Source organism: Strix aluco, chromosome 4 (genome assembly GCF_031877795.1).
Source record: "Strix aluco isolate bStrAlu1 chromosome 4, bStrAlu1.hap1, whole genome shotgun sequence".
Classification (NCBI taxonomy): Eukaryota; Metazoa; Chordata; class Aves; order Strigiformes; family Strigidae; genus Strix; species Strix aluco.
Genome location: NC_133934.1, coordinates 78,433,088 through 78,452,713, shown reverse-complemented (window position 1 = coordinate 78,452,713; position 19,626 = coordinate 78,433,088). Strand labels below are relative to the sequence as shown.

Here is a 19,626-nt window from a genome sequence, read left to right as displayed (position 1 = left end):
TAATTTATTGTACTGCCTCCCATACTCAATAAGAGTTAGGTATTTATGAGACTACTGAAGTGTTCCTAGGTAGTTTGACCTTACTGCATTGAAATTTTAGAAAAATGTTCAGGTTTATCTCAATTCTTAAGCCAGAAATTTTTACAAGTTTTCTTCCAACAGTATAGCGGTGTAAGGTGTAACTGTTACTGGGTGTTGCTCAATGAAAAGGTGTGTATTGTGAGCTATAGTCAGTTGCCACCAACACACTGTCAGTAAGAGTGAATATAATTTATTTCTGGAATAGACTTGGCTTTCAGTCCTCTTTCTAGCTCAGATGTGTAAAGGGTGTAGAATATCAAAGAAAATCAATTGAGTACCAAATGTCGTCTGCATGATCACTAACTTTTCTTTTTTGAATAAAGCCAGGTTGGCATACTGTCACTGGCTCAAGTTAAGTAAGCATGCATCCAGGCAGAACCTGTGAATGCAGTAGAAATCTCTTTAGTAAGATCTGGTGTGATGAGTTGTTAGAGTACTTTGTTGTTATGAGAAAAGGTTTTAAAATGTGAAAGTAAGTCTCTGGTTTTTAATGACAAATCAGGTCTGGTTACTGGTATATTTCTTTCCTGTATACTTTGGTGCTCTGGAACAAAAGGGCTATCTCCTGATTTGTGAAGAATTGTGAAAAAAGGTGTTTTCATATGTTACTAAAATTGATGGAAAAAACCCCTCTTTCTCCTGTGAAAAGCCAGAGAGGTGAAAGGAGAGGCAATAGGATATGTTCATTATGGTAGAACTTAAAGCTACCTGTTTTTTACTTCCTGTGAGAAGTCTGAGATCCAGTTACTGTAGGAGTGAGGTTATATCATCATAAGACATATTGAGGGTGCACAATTTAAACTGTAAACAAAATAACATGGTAGCTGACACCAGTAACTTTTGTAAGAGTGAATCTTCCTTCCTTTTTCTGATTGTTTCTATACTGTTCTCTTCTGTAGAGTTACAGGGAACTTCAGGCCACTGAACATTAATCTGTCATTACTCACATTTTTGTTCATTCATATTTTCTTATTTTTTGTTACATATTTAGACCAAATGTAGAAGGAAAATAAGTTAAGCTCCCGTCTTCAGTGTATCACTTGTCTTAATGATACATCACTTCTAAATGTTAAGAAGTGCAGTACAAAAGCAGTACCAATGATGACAGGAAAAATTATTAAATAGAAGAGGTGATAATGGTTGTTAAAAAAAAAAAAGAAAACCAAACAACTGAAAAACTTGTCTAACAAATGCAAAAACTTAACTGGGATACTTGAATGATATAATTCATCCCAACTTCTAGCTTTCTGAGATCTGTTCAAAGATTAGCTTGTCTTCCTACTAAATCTAATATTCAAAGCTGTAGCTACAATGCTTGGGATTTTTTGGTCTAGCTGTACATAATTTACATAAGAGTAACAAGTATGGAATGAAGATACATGAGAAAATAAGCAGCATGTTGCCTTTCTTCCCTAAAATTGAGAAAAAGAGTACATATAAATAGACTGAGTAAATCACCAGAATAGAGTAGCTTTTTTGAGAATGGACTTTGAAAATCTTCTGCACGACTTGTAGAGATCTTTTATTTCCTCATTGGTCTTTCTCCTGGTAGACCAAGGATCTAATGATGCCATTTATATTGTGGAGCTTTTCCAGCATCTCTGTTAACAGTGAACAAATCTGACTGAAATTCAAGCAGAAAAGATACTCATCCCTGAAATAGTCCATGCAGAGGATAGTTCAGAATGAATGAAAATAGTTCTTTGCAGAATTAATCATGAGAATGTAGTATTTTATGTGATAGAATGAAGAGTTCAGTGGCACTGTTGGCTTAAGATATTGCTGTGCAGGGCTTGGAATAGAACCACTGTATGAGCAGATGAGGGTGGATTGCCCTTTTTTCTGCCCCCCCCTTTTTTTTTTCCTCCTCCAAATCAACACTTTGTGTGTAGGGTATGTGCACATCTTTTTGGTAAAATCAATTTGGTAAACTGAGTTTGCCTTCTTCATAGTATCAAGAAGATCAGGAGTTTGCTTTGTTGGGATCCCCTACGTGCAGTATGACTGGAATCTGTTCAGTGCATAATTGCATTTGTCATTTGGACACTTGTCCCTCTTCCTTTTGTCCTCTGCTGTGCATGTGTACTGTTATGGTCAGATAGTGTTAAGGTTTCTTTGGGTGATTTTTTTTTTCTTTGTCATATTGAAGGTTTTACACTCAAACCTTGCTATTTTCTGTGTATCTTTGACGTTATATGCTTACATAATACTGTAACATTTTGCCAAACTTAGCTTGTATAAAAACCTGAAGTTTATTCAGAATATTTGAATTACTTTATAGAGTTATAATTGTATATTCGTTTACATGCTTAGGAAGTATTTTGAAATGCTATTTTAGACTAACTTATTTTAATTTTTCTCTTCATGTTCTTTGAACTACACACAGTTCCATGATGCTGACTGTCAAAATCATTATCACAGGTTCACAGCCTGGAAGCAAAAGCTGGTTTTGCTGTGCTTATTAAATAATACAGCTGTGCACAGATAGTTCAATGACTGGTACACTTTTTGATTTAGGTGGGTGTTGTCTAAAACCAAGAAGGAAGACACAGATGATAACATTGCTAAATATGATGGTAAGCAGTTTTAATGTTAACTTCCACTATATAGTTTCTGATGTTCTGTTGCTCTTTGAGGAATAGCTACCCCTTACACTGAACTTAGCTTTGAAAACCTAGATGACTTAGGTCAAAAATGGTAGTTTATATAATGACTGTTATCCTGACACTGAGATGTGAAATGTTGCTCATTGGGTTACTTAGCATGAGGATAATTTTTTTGTCATCCCAACAATCTATTGCAGCGAATGATACTAGAACACCTTCTGGCACCTGAACACTCAGTATTGATGGTTTATCAATAGTGCTTCCTGAGAACTACTTTCTATGAAATTGTCAGAGATTTACCACTTCAATTTCAGTTGTTAAACGTGTTTCTAAAGCAGCATGTTCCTACTGATTTGTGACTTGGTCTCCCAGGCTAGTCTCTGAAACAAAAAAAGTTAAACTGAATGATGTTTTTCTTTTAAAATACTTTTTCAGGTTTTCTGTGTTTGAATGTAGGGTTCTCCAGTGGTTCTTGTACAGTTTATTCCTACAGTAGTCTAAAAATAATTTGGAAAGTAATAATGAAGTTGTTTAGATGGTTTTTATCATTGGGGTTTGCATTTGACTTATAAATTCCTAGGCTAGCATTGCCTGCGTGAATGTAACTTTAAACCATTTGACAAATGTGTGATGTGTGGCAATAATTTTGCAACCTGAATTTATTTCATTCAAGAGAAAGTGGGGAAAACAGAAGAAGTTTCTGCTGCAAAAGTATTTCCTACTGCTCTTATGTCAAATCAGTTAATGTTAATAGAAAGTGGTAAGCAAACGTAACTTCTAAGAATTCGGTGTGCAAAACAACACAGAAGAGATGTTTTTAGGTTTAGCAGTTACCAGAAATATCTGATAAAAATAAAGAAGTTGCAGGGGACATATCCATACAGATGAGGTGCTTATGAGAACTGAGGTCTCTCTGATTACTTGACCTCATATTAGATAGAAAACATCTCTCATGTCAAAACAGTTGTATTTGTTGGACAATTCAACATGAACAAAGTCTGGGCTGAACAGACTTTTGAACTATTTTCCAATTTAATTTTTCTTTCTGGTCTTGTTGTTTTGTCTGGCATTATTGCTTGGTCTTAGTTTCCAGGAAGGAACACTACTGAAGAGGAGGGAATTTTCCTCCCTTGTTTAACAGTGTCATCTTCAAAATATTGAGAGCTAGCATTATCTTAATTGGCTAGAACTAATACCTTTCTGGTGAAATAGGAGAGTGGGCTTTTCTGTATAGAGCTATGCATACCCAAAGCGTAGGCATCTTTTTAATTATCTGCCAGTGTTTCAAGGCTGAAATAGATTTTTACAATAAAACTCATTAAATATGAAACAGAGCTTTGAAGCAGTCTCTATATTAGCAATGCAAGCATTAGGCTTAAATAAAGTGACATATCTAAAATGTATTGATTCTTTCATACAATATTGCAATTAAGCACAAATCCAGTGGATGTTCACACATGCTACAGGTTTGTGTAATAAACGTAATTAAATTTTGTGATGTAAAAACATTGTTAAATGTGTATGTTTTTTCTATTCTATTTCATTGTTTTATGGTGGATTATAGTAGGGATGTGGTTTACTACTTTGGAGTCCATGGCTGTTTGGTTTTTTTCTCAGTTGGAAAATTCTGTTTTACACCTAAAGCTGAGGTTTTGATGATTTTATTTTTTTGGCTATAACAGTTATGAAACTGGGATTTTTACTGCTGTAGAAACAGCTACTTGGGGAAAGAAAAAAAAAAAATAAGCTTGTCCCTTCTTGCTACAACTACTTGCACTCATTTTCCCTAAGCTTGCTTTCCTCCTTGCTGTCTGAGCCACAACATTGGGTTAGATGGATCTTTGGCATGACACAGTTTTTATTTTATCATCTAACTGTGGAGCTGGAATTCTAGTGGCTTCTAATACTTGAAGAGTACTGGTTAAAACATTCTGTCACTGATTTGATAAAAAGATGTGAGCAGCAAATTTGTGTACCATGATTATTTTTTTTGGTATTTGAGTGCTGTGGAGAATTAGTTTGGGGAAGTGTAAAGTGGACTTGAGTAATGTTTTGTAGCCATGGTAGAATTACCAGTAATGAATTGGATGATTATTGTTTAACTTCTGACATCAGGTGTCAAGATTTCTTCCCTGCTTTGGAAACTAGTCTTTATTTACTGTTAACTCTTTGTTTTCAACAAGGCTATGATTTCTTTACTTTAGCCTACATTTTTTATCTAAGACTCGTGTGTGTGTGTGTGTTTTAGGAAGATGGGAAGTAGAAGAGCTGAAAGAAAACACAGTGCCTGGAGACAGAGGATTAGTGTTAAAATCGGTGGCAAAGCATCATGCAATATCAGCTATGCTAACAAAAGCATTCATTTTTGATAAGAAACCTTTGATTGTTCAGTAAGTAGCCCCTCAGATTTCTTACTTAATATTTATTATTATTAAAATCTTTAAGTCAAGAAAGTAATGTGAAGCCATGTAGAAAATACTGACTTCTATATAGCATTGATCTATCATATTCAGAGGTATCGGAACTGTAAGTATGAATGATTTAATAATCAAGATTGTAGTACAGATGTTAAGAATTGATATTTAAACTCTTTTTGAAATATTTTTGGACAGAAATCTAGTATTTTACAAGATTGCTGAAAAAGCTAATTAATTTTCATTCTTACTCTAAAAGATCTAAATCATATGTAGTTTGAGTACAGTGTTTTTTCACTTACAGAATACTTCTGCGTAGCAACTTGAGTCTTGAACGTGTTATAGCACTATTAGTGATGATGAGCACCATGGCAATATGACTAATTTTTTTCTCTTATTCAGACTTGCTTTGTTGTACTTAGACACATCCAAATAACTCTTGTGGTTAAATTCAGTGTGTCATATGGGCGGTTTCAAAGATGGCACAAACTTTCTAGAACTCTTGCCCATTTCTACTTTGCTTTGATGTTTGCATGTTGGTTGATACCAACTTGAAACTTTTCTTACTGGTGGTACCAACTGTAGCAATTGCTACCATGGCATCTTTTGACTGACATTGCTGCTGTATCAGCTTGTGTGTCAATTAAACCTTTTGGTCCTGTGGAAGTGTTTTGACAGTAGTGACTTATACACAGGCTTAATGTATTCACGATTAGAAGTTAATTTGTCTGATATTCGGAATGTTTTCTTTAACTTGCTCTTTGCCTAGATACGAAGTGAATTTTCAAGAAGGCATTGACTGTGGTGGTGCATATATTAAACTTCTCTCCAGTAGTGATGACTTGAATCTGGTATGTCCTCTTATTTAACATTTGCTATCCGTGGTTTGTTTGAGGAATGCGTAATTGTTCTTGTGAAATGTCAATAAGAAATTAATTCCTAATGCATCCTAGATTCTTAAAAGCTTCTGGAATGTTTAAGCAGAAGATTGGGCAAAATAATAATATACATATGATTGATTATATATACACAAAACCTTTGGAATTGTGCATTTTTTACTGGTGGAATATTTGATAATGTTGTTATTGTAGTAATTTCCATTTATTTTAATGAAACTTGTAGGTAGTCTAAAATTTAGAGTAAGCTATTAAGATCTATATTCACACAAATCTCAATGTGAATTTCAGAAGGTTAGAATAAAGAGTTTGCTGTGATTAACGTACTCCTCTTAGTTCTGCATGAGTAATGTCTTATATTCAGGACAAAGGACTTTTGTATCTGTTTAGTCTGACTATCTGCAATAATAGAAGCCATAGAATCTCAACTTGTAACTTGTGAAACAATTTTTTTTTACTGCATGGCACACAACATGGCACCTTAGAATGGGCCATGACTTGGATTTAGAAACTGAAAGTGATGGAGAATCTCTGTTCCCAGGAAAAGGTCTGAATGATCAGGTGTGAAAAATCGTAAGTGCCTTAGTATGTTGGACCATTCTGTAGACTGTTTCTTAACATGTTCATGTGAATTTGCCTGCCCTTTCCAAACTTGTCTGCAAGACTCTTTATAACTATGCTGGTGCAATCAGGTATTTCTGGCTTAAAATGCTGCTTGTTTGGCACATGCAAATTGGTTGCTTTTAACGTTTCTGCCACTACATTCGGGTGTAGATGTAAGCTGTCTAATCTGTGATGGAGGGTATTTTAGCAACTTTTTTTTTTACATTCAGAACTGGCAGTGATTTGTGGCCTAGGAGCTTGTGCAACACAAATGTGTTGACAGAGAGGGATGGTTGATAAATAGAACAGTTGCTGCAGCTTATTTGATGGGAGCTGGTGCTATCGGTACATATCAGCAGTTACAGAATAGGATTATGTATTTGGACAGACTTGGAATGACCAGAGTGGATTCAAAATGTTACATCGTGAGCTAGGAGGAACTTGGGTTGACTCAGCAATATAAACATGAAGTGATAAGGGTACTTCCAATCATGAAGCAGGTTGCTGTGGCCAGCTGACTACCCTAACTGCTACAGGTTTGTGGCTAATTGGTGGAGTTGAGCCAACATTCAGTAGTATAGTGACAGAAGTTTGCAAGGCAATCACAATTACAACCTGTATAGGCTACAGGGGTTGTTGGGTTTGAGATGCATCAAGCTGTACCATTTGCTCACCAAGATTTGGTAAGCTAGAAAGGCAAGCTTGTGGAAAAAACAATAGGGAATAGTCTGGAAAAAACTTGTGACGGGAATGTGGGCAGAATTCATCATTTCCTCTCTGGGTAAGATTTTTTTGTCTGTGCTCTTGTTCCTGAGACGTCTGTGCCTACTGCTACTGCCTTCACCCATGAGGTCATAAGCTTGACTTTAAAGTACTGAGGAGAACAGCAGTGAAGTGTGATGCCCTGTGTACGTGCAAAATGAAGAGGAGATTGCTCAGGACAGGCTCAAGACAGTGCTTGACCTGACCTGCAAACCAGCAGTCACAGAATCATCTAGGTTGGAAAAGACCTTGAAAATCACCTAGTCCAACCCTTAACCTAACATTGACCATTCTCAACTCCACCATATCCCTCAGCGCTGGGTCAACCCGACTCTTAAACCCCTCCAGGGATGGGGACTCCACCACCTCCCTGGGCAGCCCATTCCAACGCCCAACAACCCCTTCTGGAAAGAAATGCTTCCTAATATCCAGTCTAAACCTTCCCTGGCACAACTTGAGGCCATTCCCTCTTGTCCTATCGCTTGTTGCTTGGTTCAAGAGACTCATCCCCAGCTCTCTGCACCCTCCTTTCAGGGAGTTGTAGAGAGCGATGTGGTCTCCCCTCAGCCTCCTCTTCTCCAGACTAAACAACCCCAGTTCCCTCAGCCGCTCCTCATATGACATGTGCTCCAGACCCTGCACCAGCTTTGTTGCCCTTCTCTGGACATGCTCGAGTAATTCAATGTCCTTTTTGTAGTGAGGGGCCCAAAACTGAACACAGTAATCGAGGTGGGGCCTCACCAGTGCCGAGTACAGGGGTAAGATCCCTTCCCTGTCCCTGTCGGCCGCACTATTTCTGATACAAGCCAGGATACCATTGGCCTTCTTGGCCACCTGGGCACACTGCTGGCTGTCGGGAAGAGCCACTTAACAGTAAGACTCTTAATGGAATATAAGGAATAATATGTACCTCTGCAAGGGTCTAGGAGATGGCGACATGCATAGGAAGTTGCTTGTAAGCATTTTTCCTAAAATTTGTGCCAGTTTGTGTTTTATGCTCAAATAACTTGAATACTTATAGATAAGTGTTAAAAATACAGACTGTAAGAAAACTAGAGGCATGACATCTTTCATAATGGAAAGAAGTGTAAATCATAGTAAAACTGAAAAGTTTTACACTTTAAAAGAAGGTGTGAGACCAAGATATTCAGCTCAATTACACATGAAACTGTAATTCTCCAGTATATGTCGTCTTACTAGAAGGTAAACCAGAAGACAACAAATGCAAAATTTGCCTGTTTGTGGCCTGGCTCGCAATTCATCCTGTACTGTTTTTGGAATTTCACTGTCTGTGTGATGAAGTAACTTAAAAAGAGTCAAGGTGCTCTCTTTCTTGTTTTTTTTTTTTAACTTGAAAATTGGACATGTCTCAATGCTGTATATATGCTTATTGCTATTAGAATATTCAGTTAATTATTGTTAATTCTTATCAGTGACATTTTCCTAAAACTGTTCAATGTTGTAAAAGGGACCAGACTTAAAGTACATGCACTTCTGTAGTGCATAAAGAAAAAATGTTCTACTTTCCATTAAAAAAATTTAAAAATACAGACTCACTTCAAACAATACATTTATGTCAAAATATATTTTTCCAGAAGAAAACTTGCAGAAATCAAGTGGTCTTCTTCCTTCAAGCAATTGCTTGAGAATATAAGGCACTATGTTACTGCATATTCCAAATGCAAAAATCATATAAATAGTTGATAAATACTAACATATCTAAACAGCTTAATGCAACATACTCTGAAGGAGAATAACTATATCTGGTGTTTTCAGGGTTGTTTATTATTGTTGCTGTTGTTGTTAATTACTGTGGAGCAAGAAGACTGATAAAATACTGGATAATAATATCCTGAGTTTTATCTTTATTGAAAAATAGAATTGTTATGAAGAACAGTAGCTAGTTCCCTTCCATCTTTTAGTACAGTGTTTTTTAGAAACATACATTTGGGTGATTTGATTTATGACGGGCATTTCTACTTAACGTAAGGGTAAGGTCTAAATAAATACATTAATCTTCCTTGAAGAGGCTTAAATGATCTTTACGGTTAGTGTGTTCCCTGAGAACAGAAAGCACCCAGCAACTCAAGAGGACCGTTCAATTCCTTTCATGGTTTACACTACCAATTTTCAGTTACCTTTTAGAAAAAGGTAACTACGCTGTATGCCACAGCATCAAGGAAAAAAAGTACCCAAAATGACTTCATAAAGTGTTCTGTATAACACATGCTCAGCTTTCTTGCTTCTACAGGAATACTTTTTTGACAAAACACCTTATACTATTATGTTTGGACCAGATAAATGTGGAGAAGATTACAAACTGCACTTTATCTTCAGACATGAGAATCCTAAAACTGGAGAATACGATGAAAAACATGCAAAACGTCCTGACATAGACCTAAAAAAGTTCTATTTGGACAAGAAGACGCATCTATATACTCTTGGTATTGTTTAATTCTTATAAGTTTAAATTGGAAAGGAGGGATTAAAGATGTGTTTCTGTCCACGGAAGCTTTGTATTTGAGTCTGCTTTTTTGTTTGTAGTAGTCTCTTAATTCTGAGGGATGGTTGCTTAACGATTTGGGCTTAAATGATTTAACGACTGGGCTTAACTGCAGGACATAAGTGGCCTTCAAATGCTGCTGTTTAATATTCAATTACAGGAAAAAACATATCAACCCTGGACAGCTGTTAGCATGGAGAATTGATAAATACTTTCAGTACTTATTATGGTAAAAATATTTTTAAGATATTAAAAAACACACAACTGTCCAATATTCTAGGAAGGTGTCAGAGTTCCCAGGCATTCAGTTAAATCTGCAGCATGCTGCATGCCACTCCTCTGCATGTTAAGAGTTCTCACTAACACCTGCAGCAGAGTGCAAGAACAGATATGTTACGGTAATCTCTGAAGATGAATGAATATGGGCTGGTTACAATTCATGTGACATCTCTTTCTATACCAATGAATAGAATAACAGAGGTGAAAGTTTAATTTCTTAGTTCTTTTCTCCCCCTTTTTCTAATTTCTGAGGAAGAATAAACAATCAGAGAAAAACGGACTAATCTGCGGCATACTGCAAGTCTGGCAAAATTGACTGTGCTTTTGACCTTCCACTAAATAATAATGGAAGGCATGTTCAACTGCTGTGCCATGGGAAAACTTACTGGGTTTTAAAATAGATTACTGTAGTGTGCCATAGCAAACTTTCACTTCTAGGTAATAGGACTAAGTGAAACAAAACACTGTTCTTGTGGTAAAGGAATGCATGTGTTCCTGTATTTGGGCTGTTCGTTAGAAATTATGATTGAAGATACTTAAACTCTGATTGTGTTTATTCTGTTACAGTTGTTCAAATAGACTCCATAGAGCTGCATGACTCTAATGCATTATGTGACTGATAACAGAAGTTTAAAAATCATTTCTTTGTATCTAAAGCAATACGAGAATTTAATTTTTGCATTTATGCATATTTTAATACTGTTGAAACTTGCAGGCTGCACGAGCATCATTAGATGTTATCAGACTGTCATAAGTCTCTGGTTTTCATGACCCATCTTTATAAAACTGTCATAAAAGTGGCATAGTATTTACTTTGAATTAATAATCTGTGTTGAATGGACATTTGAAGATACTTGTTAAGCACTTATAAATGTGCTCACTGGGTATTAGAAATGGATCTGGATACAGTGTCTGTTGCTGAGTCTGACACTGCTCAGTTCCATGACCCTTGCTTCTCAGTTACTCACACTTGCTAAAGTACTTAAACATTTGAAGAAAATTTTCTATATTTGCAGTCTGGCATTTGAGGGAAATGGCTGTCAGAGATCTGAATCTGAGAGAAGATATTGCTTTGATCCTTCAGCTATGTATTGACGCAGTTCTTGTGTTTCCATGCTTTCAGGTGTGAAATTGTAATTTGGTAGCAGAGATGCCTTTTGGGGCAGAGGTTTGTCTTTCATTGTCAGTGTGTTTTCACATAAATAAATAAATAAAGCAGAATTTTGGCCAGGTGGCAGGTTTTTGAAAAACCTTTTAGAATGTGCTTGGATATGTTTCAGCAGTTGAATTTGCTAGAGGCTTCATTTTTGGGGGCCTGATGCTGGTCATCCCTGCAGTAACAACTTTAATGTTTTGTGTCTGGATCCAGTACCTGAGTGGGGAGTCTGCCTCCTGCTCTGCTCGTGAGGATCCTGTTTGCTATTATTTGTCTAAGTCTGTGCTTATTATATAGCTTTTGTTAAAGATATTTGTAAAATGAATGCTTCCTTTGTTTAATACAAATTTCTTCAATTTAGTGCTAAAGCCAGACAATACGTTTGAAATGTTAATTGACCAAACAGTTGTCAGTAAAGGAAGCCTTCTTGAGGATGTGGTCCCTCCAGTAAACCCTCCCAAAGAAATAGAGGATCCAAGTGATAAGAAGCCTGATGATTGGCATGAGAGACCAAAAATACCTGATCCAAATGCTGTCAAACCAGATGACTGGTAAGGAGAATGTTTTTATCTGTACAATACCTTTTACATGCAGTTTATTAATTTGAAAGATTTGACTGGTTTTATTTTGGTTTTTGCTAATGACGCTTGGGATATGTTTCACTACGGAAAGCACTGAAGTTTGAAAACATAATTGAGGTGGAGACAAGGATCTGCTACAAGGACAGAAATAAAAGTTGTGCTTTTTGCTGCTTTTGCACCCTCTGTGGTTGCAATTAATAACCAAGATTACTGTACCTGAAAGATTAGGAAGAGGGGTTTTTAATCACCCCATAATCTTAATTTACATTCAATGAGTTCTACTTCCTCTGTGTGAACTACTGTTCATATGGCAACTCAGGAAGAGGAGGAAAAACTTAATGGGAAGACCTGACTGACACCTGCTAATTGATGGCAGCAATTTCTAGGCTCAGTAGTACTCTGAAAGAATGTAAGTATCATTCAGATATTTATAAACAGATAATTGGATGTCTAATTCTCATGATCAGTGTGTCTAATTCTGTTGTGCCTTTAAAAATGATGCCTTTCATGCCAGTTACAGTCCTCTGAACAGAACATTGGTTCCAAGTCAGGCTGCTGTATTTTCTAACATAAGTCTGTAATTGAAGGGACGAAGATGAACCTTCCAAAATAGAAGATCCTGATGCTGTTAAGCCTGAGGGATGGCTTGATGATGAACCACAGTATGTTCCAGACCCTAATGCAAAAAAACCAAAGGACTGGTAAGAGCTTGATTCAATAAGTGCAGGTTGTTAACATGCCTTGCAGGTAAACCCACCTATTCTCTGTGGCAAATTGTGAGTTGCGGATCAGAAGTCAATCCAAATCTCATTGGCTTTTGAGGTAGTAAGTTGTAATGTGCAAGGTATGGCCAAATATTTGTTGTAGGGGCTGCTTTTAGAAGAACGTGAACATGTCCATTGCCTTTTGTTTTCTGAATATATAAAAACAAAACAAGAATATGAAGAACTTTTTTGAAAGATGTGCTGCAGTGTTAAACTATGAAACAATTAAGTTGGTAACTTGAAATCATGGTATAGTAGTCTTAAAGGGATCTATAAGGACCTTATGGAGAACTGTTTCAAGCTGTCTGCAGACACAGGAATATAAATGCATTCAATCAGGCTGTGGTAATTATGAACATGTGACCTTTAAAAAAAAAAAAAGTGGGTTAGTACGCCTTAAAAGTGTTTATACTGTTGGGTAAAGTTCTGTGAGGTGGTCAAAATTCTGAGGTGGTTATAGCACAATATGTATGGACCCTAACTTCAGGCTGACTGCTAGTGTTTAGACCAGTCCGATCTCAAATCAGTTGTTTGTAATTTTTTTTTTCTGTAGGGATGAAGAAATGGATGGGGAGTGGGAAGCCCCTCAGATCCCTAATCCAAAGTGTGAGACTGCACCTGGTTGTGGACACTGGGTGCGTCCCATGAAGAATAACCCAAACTATAAAGGAAAATGGAAAGCACCTATGATAGATAATCCTAACTATCAGGTAATAGCGATATTGTAGGTTGTTGTTAAAAGATAGAGTTCAACAAAACAGGCAAGTCAAAGTAGTATATTTTTCTAGGCTCTTTTACAGTGTATTTTAGAATGAGTCTCAACACCCTCACTAAAGACTTTGAGATTTTGTGTATTTAATTTGCTTTTTTTTCTTTAAGTATACTGGAAAATGGAAATGCTTCCTGTATTACAACAATTTTATCTGTTAAAAGTTGCTTTTGCAATGATTTGTCGTGGTACCGCTTATTAAATATGTTGTGTAGAATTGTATTCTGAATACGTTATTTAATGAAATATTTCTCTTTTGTTGGGGCTTTAAGTGTGGGACTTTTAAATGAACACTTTTTTAGAATTAAAAAAATGAAACATTTCAGTAAACAGATTGACTTACTAGTTCAATTTTAGTGGAAGCATCAATTTTGGATAATCGAACTCCCCTCCTCCTCTCCAGATATAAGAGCTAATCAGTTGGATATTAAAGAGACTTACTTTGTATTAATATTATAGCTGGGGAGTACTTGAATCTGATTTCTTTGATCTTAAGATCCTAAGCACATTTGTAAACAAAATTCGTGCAGGTATCATAAGGCTGAATTTCCCTTCCCTAAAATTTTTCCCTAACACTTCTGGTTACAGTAGCTGTCGGTTTGTTTATATGTACTGGAAGGGACCATGTGGATCATGGGACATAGTTCCCCTGCAGCCTTAGGCCACCAGATAATAGATGCTTACCTCGAAAGAGTCCATCACTAGCTACAAAATACTGGCCTTTCCCTTAGAAAAATGTATATGCTATATTGATGAGCAAAAGCAAAAATTATATATTGCCCAAGGAGAGACTAGAGAAAGAAGTAATACTAATGCCTTATTTTTCTGCAGTACTAGGAAGTTTGTTTCCTAGACTTACTCTAAGAAGTTTACAAAGACTGTGCTTGGAATCACTAGTTCTAGGAAGAATGGAGATACTTTGTACAGTCAGTTATTACTGTAATCATATAGGGACAAAAAAAAAAGAGGTCTGCCCTAAGCCAGAAAATTGAGACCCATCTGTCAAAATCCTATAGGCTGTTTCCAATTCTGTTTTTATGTAGGTTAAACTCTTCTGCTTATCTTGTTAAGGAATGCATTTTAAATAGTCAGGGAGTTCTAATTATTTTAGAATTTGTTTCACAGTTTGTTTTTTACTGAGGTACTGGTAATGTGATTACATTTTTTTTTTTTTCCTTGAAAGGGAATCTGGAGCCCTCGGAAAATACCTAATCCAGACTATTTTGAAGATCTTCACCCGTTTGAGATGACCACTGTCAGTGCTATTGGTTTAGAACTCTGGTCTATGACATCCGATATCTACTTTGATAACTTCATTATATGTTCAGAAAAAGAAGTAGCAGATCGTTGGGCAGCAGATGGCTGGGGCTTGAAGAAATTAGTAGCAAGTGCTAATGAGGTATAAACTTTACTGTGTTCTTGATAGCCAAAAGTAGTGAGGAAGATGTGTTGGAAGAATTTTCTGTCTATTAATACTGACAAAATATTAATTTGTCTGCAATTAATAATCTTGATAATTAACTCTGATAGGTTTTTTCTCATAGTTTGGTGCTTTACCTTTCCCAGATCAATATCCTCTTGAAATTAAAAGGGTGCAACATTTTACTTCAACACTTAGTGAGAAATTTGCTTTATTATAGTTAATGACATTGTCTTCTGCTGTTCACAGTGATACTAGAAATTCATTACCTGTCAGCATATAGAAGCTGAGTGAGTTACGCTCAAAGACCTCTTTTTTCCCCCCTTTCTTTTCACTTGTGGCTAATTCTGTTATACATGTTCTTTAGATGTTTCCCTCCCATGAAGAGTGGATAAATAGTCATTTTTTTTTTCTGTTTAATAGTTTTAGGCCTTTGGCTGCTTAGATGTATGTTATGCAGCTCTAAAAATAGTGCACGTATGTTTATGGAGCTGCATCTGTTCTTCTGTTTCTATGTGTGCATCCACACTTTGTATACTGCACTTGGCCAGCTGCCACTGGCTTTTTTTCTAGATCTCTTTCCTGTGCTGTAGGATGAACTTATCCTGACATACAGGATCATGAGCCCCTCTAGTGGCTGCCTTTACTGACTACAGTTTCTTTTGAACAGTTCTACGTTTTCTTTGAGTGGCAAGAGCAGGCCTGCAATTGTGGGAAAGTTGTGGTGGCAGATGTGGCCGATTCCTGACAGCTGCTGTTTGTCACAGGATGAGCAAATAGCAGCAGCATATCTGCCTGTGTGATTAGGAAAGCCACCTCCTCCCACAACCTTGTCCTTTTCTGGAATGTCTGGGTTTATGTCCAAACCTGCATCTATACCTGTACAAAACAGCAAAAAATATTCCCTTGAGTCCCCTCACTCTACTGTGCCCCTCAAAATTCCTATCTTAGTTGCTGATGTACCTTTTGGAGAGGGCTTACTGGACCAGGCACTTGTCTGTCTACCTCTTCTGTGTAAGTCAAAACTGGGCTGGGAGGACAGTTTACTCCCTGGATAATTGGCTGTCAAAGAAGAGAACATGGTAGTACAGATAGAGCAAGATATTGCTCTTCAGGAGGCTGGCTGCTGCTCTGAGGTTCTTGATGCTTTGGGAGCTTTCAGTTGAGTTAGCACAGCATGGGGAAAAAATAGAGTAGCTGGGATGGGTGTAAAGTGTGAGGTTACCAAGACTCCAAATGTTGCTTTACAAAACTGAGTAGTGGCCACTCTAGTATGTTTGGAGTACCAGGTTTGTTCCTTCCTACTTAGCTCCTGCTATTTCTTTGCAGTCTGTCAAGTTGTTAATTTACTAGTATTGAAATCCAGTATTGTTTTAGTCGTTAAAAAGCAAAGGTAAAGAAAGGTTTTCTTTGGGCAATGTAAAGCTTAAAATGTATACAGTACACTTTATAAAATTATCAAAGTGTTGAGAGGGATGTAAACACAAAATCTTTCAATTTTTTAATTGTTTTTAATATAGCCTGGTATGTTCAGTCAACTGGTGACTGCTGCCGAAGACCACCCATGGCTCTGGGTTCTTTACATCTTGACGTTAGCTCTCCCTGTTGGTCTAGGTGTGTTGTTCTGCTGGCCAACAAAGGTTAGAGAAATTTACTTATTTTTAATTGGCTTGATTCTTAATACCTTATTTGAAAACTTTGAGGATCTGTGCAACAATATGCACTTTAAATGTGCCACTGATATTACTTAGCTTACACCGGTTGTTGTGTTTAATTCTAATTTGAGTTTAAATATAAACTGATTTTTAATTTCTTGTAGAAAACTGATGAAGATATTGACTTCAAAAAACTTGATGTATCTAAGCCAATTCCAAGGGGAAAACTAAAATACGAGAGAGATGAGTTAGAAGATGATGAAATAGAAGAAAAAGAAAATGAAGACACTGCTGAAGATGGTAAGATGAGCAAGCCAGCTTGCAGTTTGATGAAATGTGAAGACGTGAATAGGACTAGTTCATGGATTGCATTGCTAATAACTACAACCAGTTATCTTAGAATATGCAAAATCTGCCTTGCTCTGAGCCTTCTTTTTCTCTTTGACAACCTCTAGCAAGTGGCATTCCATGGCTAATAGCTCTTTGATAACTACAAGCAGAAAGTAAGGTTTTCCTCAGTATTTTTTCCCTTTCAAGAACTTAACATGCTTCCAACAGTCTCTTTATGTTTGTAGACAGTGATGCATATTTTCTCCCTTCTAAATACTTCATATATTGAACACATTTGAATGGTTCAGATATATGTACCTGAAGTGGTTAAAGTCACATTGTTGTCTTCAAAATGGGTCTGGAATAGTTTTAAGTCTTTAACGTAAGTCTGTCTGCTTGCTCCTCTGTGGGAGGGTTGTATTTTGAACTATTCTTTTGGTCACTGATTCTAGTAACTCTTGCTAAAGCCTGAAAATAGAGTAGACTCGAAATCCTGAAGTCTGCTGCTTCCTTTGTGTTGCATTCTAGCAATGCATTGCATGCCTGCAGAGGCCTGTCCTGCTGCCCCAAGGGAGAAATTCGGTAGGTTGAGCTATACTTTGGCATCCAAGGATAAAATCCTCTTGTGTTACTCTATCAAAGATTACTGGTACTATTCAGCTATGGCTTTGATGTTCTGTTAGCAATTCCCCGAGTCTGTGGTAATGAATAAAAAGCAAGTCACCTAACTTATAGTACATTATCTTGACTTCTGTGAGAAAATCCTTAGCCTCAGACCTCTGCAAGATTCTGCCTCTTACTTCACTTTTTCGTGGTAGGAACAAAGAAAGTGACAAGTGATGGGCATAGAAAGTTAGAAACCTAGCAGACATTCATGGTTGACATTTTGTTTGTTCTTAGTACTGACATCACTTTGTAATGCTGACTGAAACTTTGTGGGTTTTGTCTGTGTCTGCACTATGTTCCATGAGTGTTGATGGCTTCTGCCTGTATGATTTAAAAGCTTACTCAGCATCAGATGTTGCCATGCCAGTACTTACAGAACTGAGTAGGTGGTTGGCATGATGCTTGCCACACCAAACTTAGTCCATCTGCTGTGCCGTTCAAGAGCCTTACCTAGGCATTTAATTATTTTAGTTATGCTACATACAATTTATGCTAATGTAAAAAATGTAGATACAGTATTTCAGCATTGTATCTTCCTACATTTTCTTTCTGACCTGCTTGTTGCTTCTGAATTACAGAATCTGTCTCTCGCAGTCTTGATGCAGAGCATAGATACATTTTGTACCTATATGCTACTGTTGCAAGGCCGAGGTACCTGAATGCCATTATTCTCCTGTTAAGTCAGTCATTTAGTTAATTACAATACATCACTTAATATGTTAAAGTGTGTGTTTGAATGCCTGGACCTTATTTCTAACAATGTTGGAACACTGAGGAGGAACACTGTTTAGCTCCCACAACTTTTAAAGAATTCCACTTAGAACAGCTGTTTATGATGTTTCAAAAGTAGGTTCCATTTTAGACCTTTACTTTTAGTTACTAAACTGAACACAGAGTAAAACTAATAGCTTTTGTATGACTACTCCAAGGTTTTCAAGTAAACTCTAGGCTTCAGGGGGAAGGATTGCACTTTGCTGTCATATGACTTGCCAGTTTCTCTTTGTGTAAGAACTGCTTAGCTTCTCTTAGATTCCTGCCACCTTTTACATTTGCAGGTTGAAATCTTCCCTTTTTTTCTATCACGCTTTTGCCTCTTCGTATCTGAAAGCCTTAGAGAATTTGTCTTCTGCCTCCTTCTGCTGATTCTTTTTGCTACAGAGAGAAGAGAAATGGAGGAGACAAAAAGAGAGCTTATAAAGGATACAAAGAAGATGGGAAGGGAGGCTCTTCCTTCAGGTACTGGGAAAGGGAAGTAATTTGGGCCAGGTCTTGAAAATGGTGTCTCCTTTCTGGTTTTTGCCCTCTGCATCCTTGATAGTAGAACTTCAAATTGGTGGATGCCAGCTTTCATCAGATATGGATGTGAGTTTCTGTTGAGATTTCTCAGTATGGTATCTGTAGTCATAAATATTTTCTACTAGTCTCTTTGGATCCTAATAATTTTTACAGTTACCTTATAGTTGTCATCTGCTTTTTTTGTTTTCTGGAGTTGAAGGTAACAGGGTTTGAGCTGTGGAATACTGAAGGACTTGACATTCACATTTTATTATAGGGCCATTAAAAAAAGAAAAAAGTGGCACGATAGCAAATTTCAGAAACACTTGTAGATTTCTTTGGCTCCAGTGAGAATGGGTTGCTGGCAGACTGCTTCTTGAAGGACATTTTCCATGGGATTTACTGTTTTATTTTGTTCTATGTTCATTTTTGTGGCATTGCTAAAGGATGATGTGTTCTTGACTTGTCCACTCATCTGCTTTGTCTCCTTGCTTTCCTTGCCCTCTATAAAAATATTTCAGGAAGTAAAAGAATGTCGCCAAGAAATAGAATTTCAGGGGGACAGTCTGAACCTTATTTGTGAAGTTATACGTTAATTTATATGAAATACTGTTTAAATTAATTTTAGACTAAATTCAAATTAATAATTTTTAAATACTATAGTTGTCCACTTCTGGCTTTTACCGCTTCTGATGTCTGAAGTGGTTTGTTTTGGTTTTTTCCCATCTATTGAAATTAGTATTTATGGGAGGTGCTGGATTTGTATCATTTAAGATTTCTGATCTCTTCATCAGAATATGAGCAAAGGCTTTGTGAATTTTTGCCAAGCTCTTCTGTTAAGGGCTTATTTTTGGAACAGAAATCTT

At 36.8% G+C, this 19,626-nt stretch overlaps 1 protein-coding gene across 4 annotated transcripts in view; it reads left to right on the top strand.

The window, feature by feature from the left end:
• Positions 1-19,626, top strand: part of CLGN (calmegin) — a 32,314-nt gene that overhangs the window by 6,978 nt on the left and 5,710 nt on the right. For 3 of the 4 annotated variants that reach the window (XM_074823693.1, XM_074823695.1, XM_074823696.1), the window contains 11 exons: positions 2,599-2,657; positions 4,936-5,077; positions 5,871-5,952; positions 9,614-9,806; positions 11,662-11,851; positions 12,469-12,582; positions 13,199-13,355; positions 14,598-14,813; positions 16,355-16,474; positions 16,654-16,789; positions 18,644-18,721. In XM_074823693.1, coding sequence (XP_074679794.1) covers positions 2,599-2,657; positions 4,936-5,077; positions 5,871-5,952; positions 9,614-9,806; positions 11,662-11,851; positions 12,469-12,582; positions 13,199-13,355; positions 14,598-14,813; positions 16,355-16,474; positions 16,654-16,789; positions 18,644-18,721 — 1,487 coding nt within the window. The remainder of the gene's footprint in view (positions 1-2,598; positions 2,658-4,935; positions 5,078-5,870; positions 5,953-9,613; positions 9,807-11,661; positions 11,852-12,468; positions 12,583-13,198; positions 13,356-14,597; positions 14,814-16,354; positions 16,475-16,653; positions 16,790-18,643; positions 18,722-19,626) is intronic. The other variant, XM_074823694.1, reaches the window with a different exon arrangement.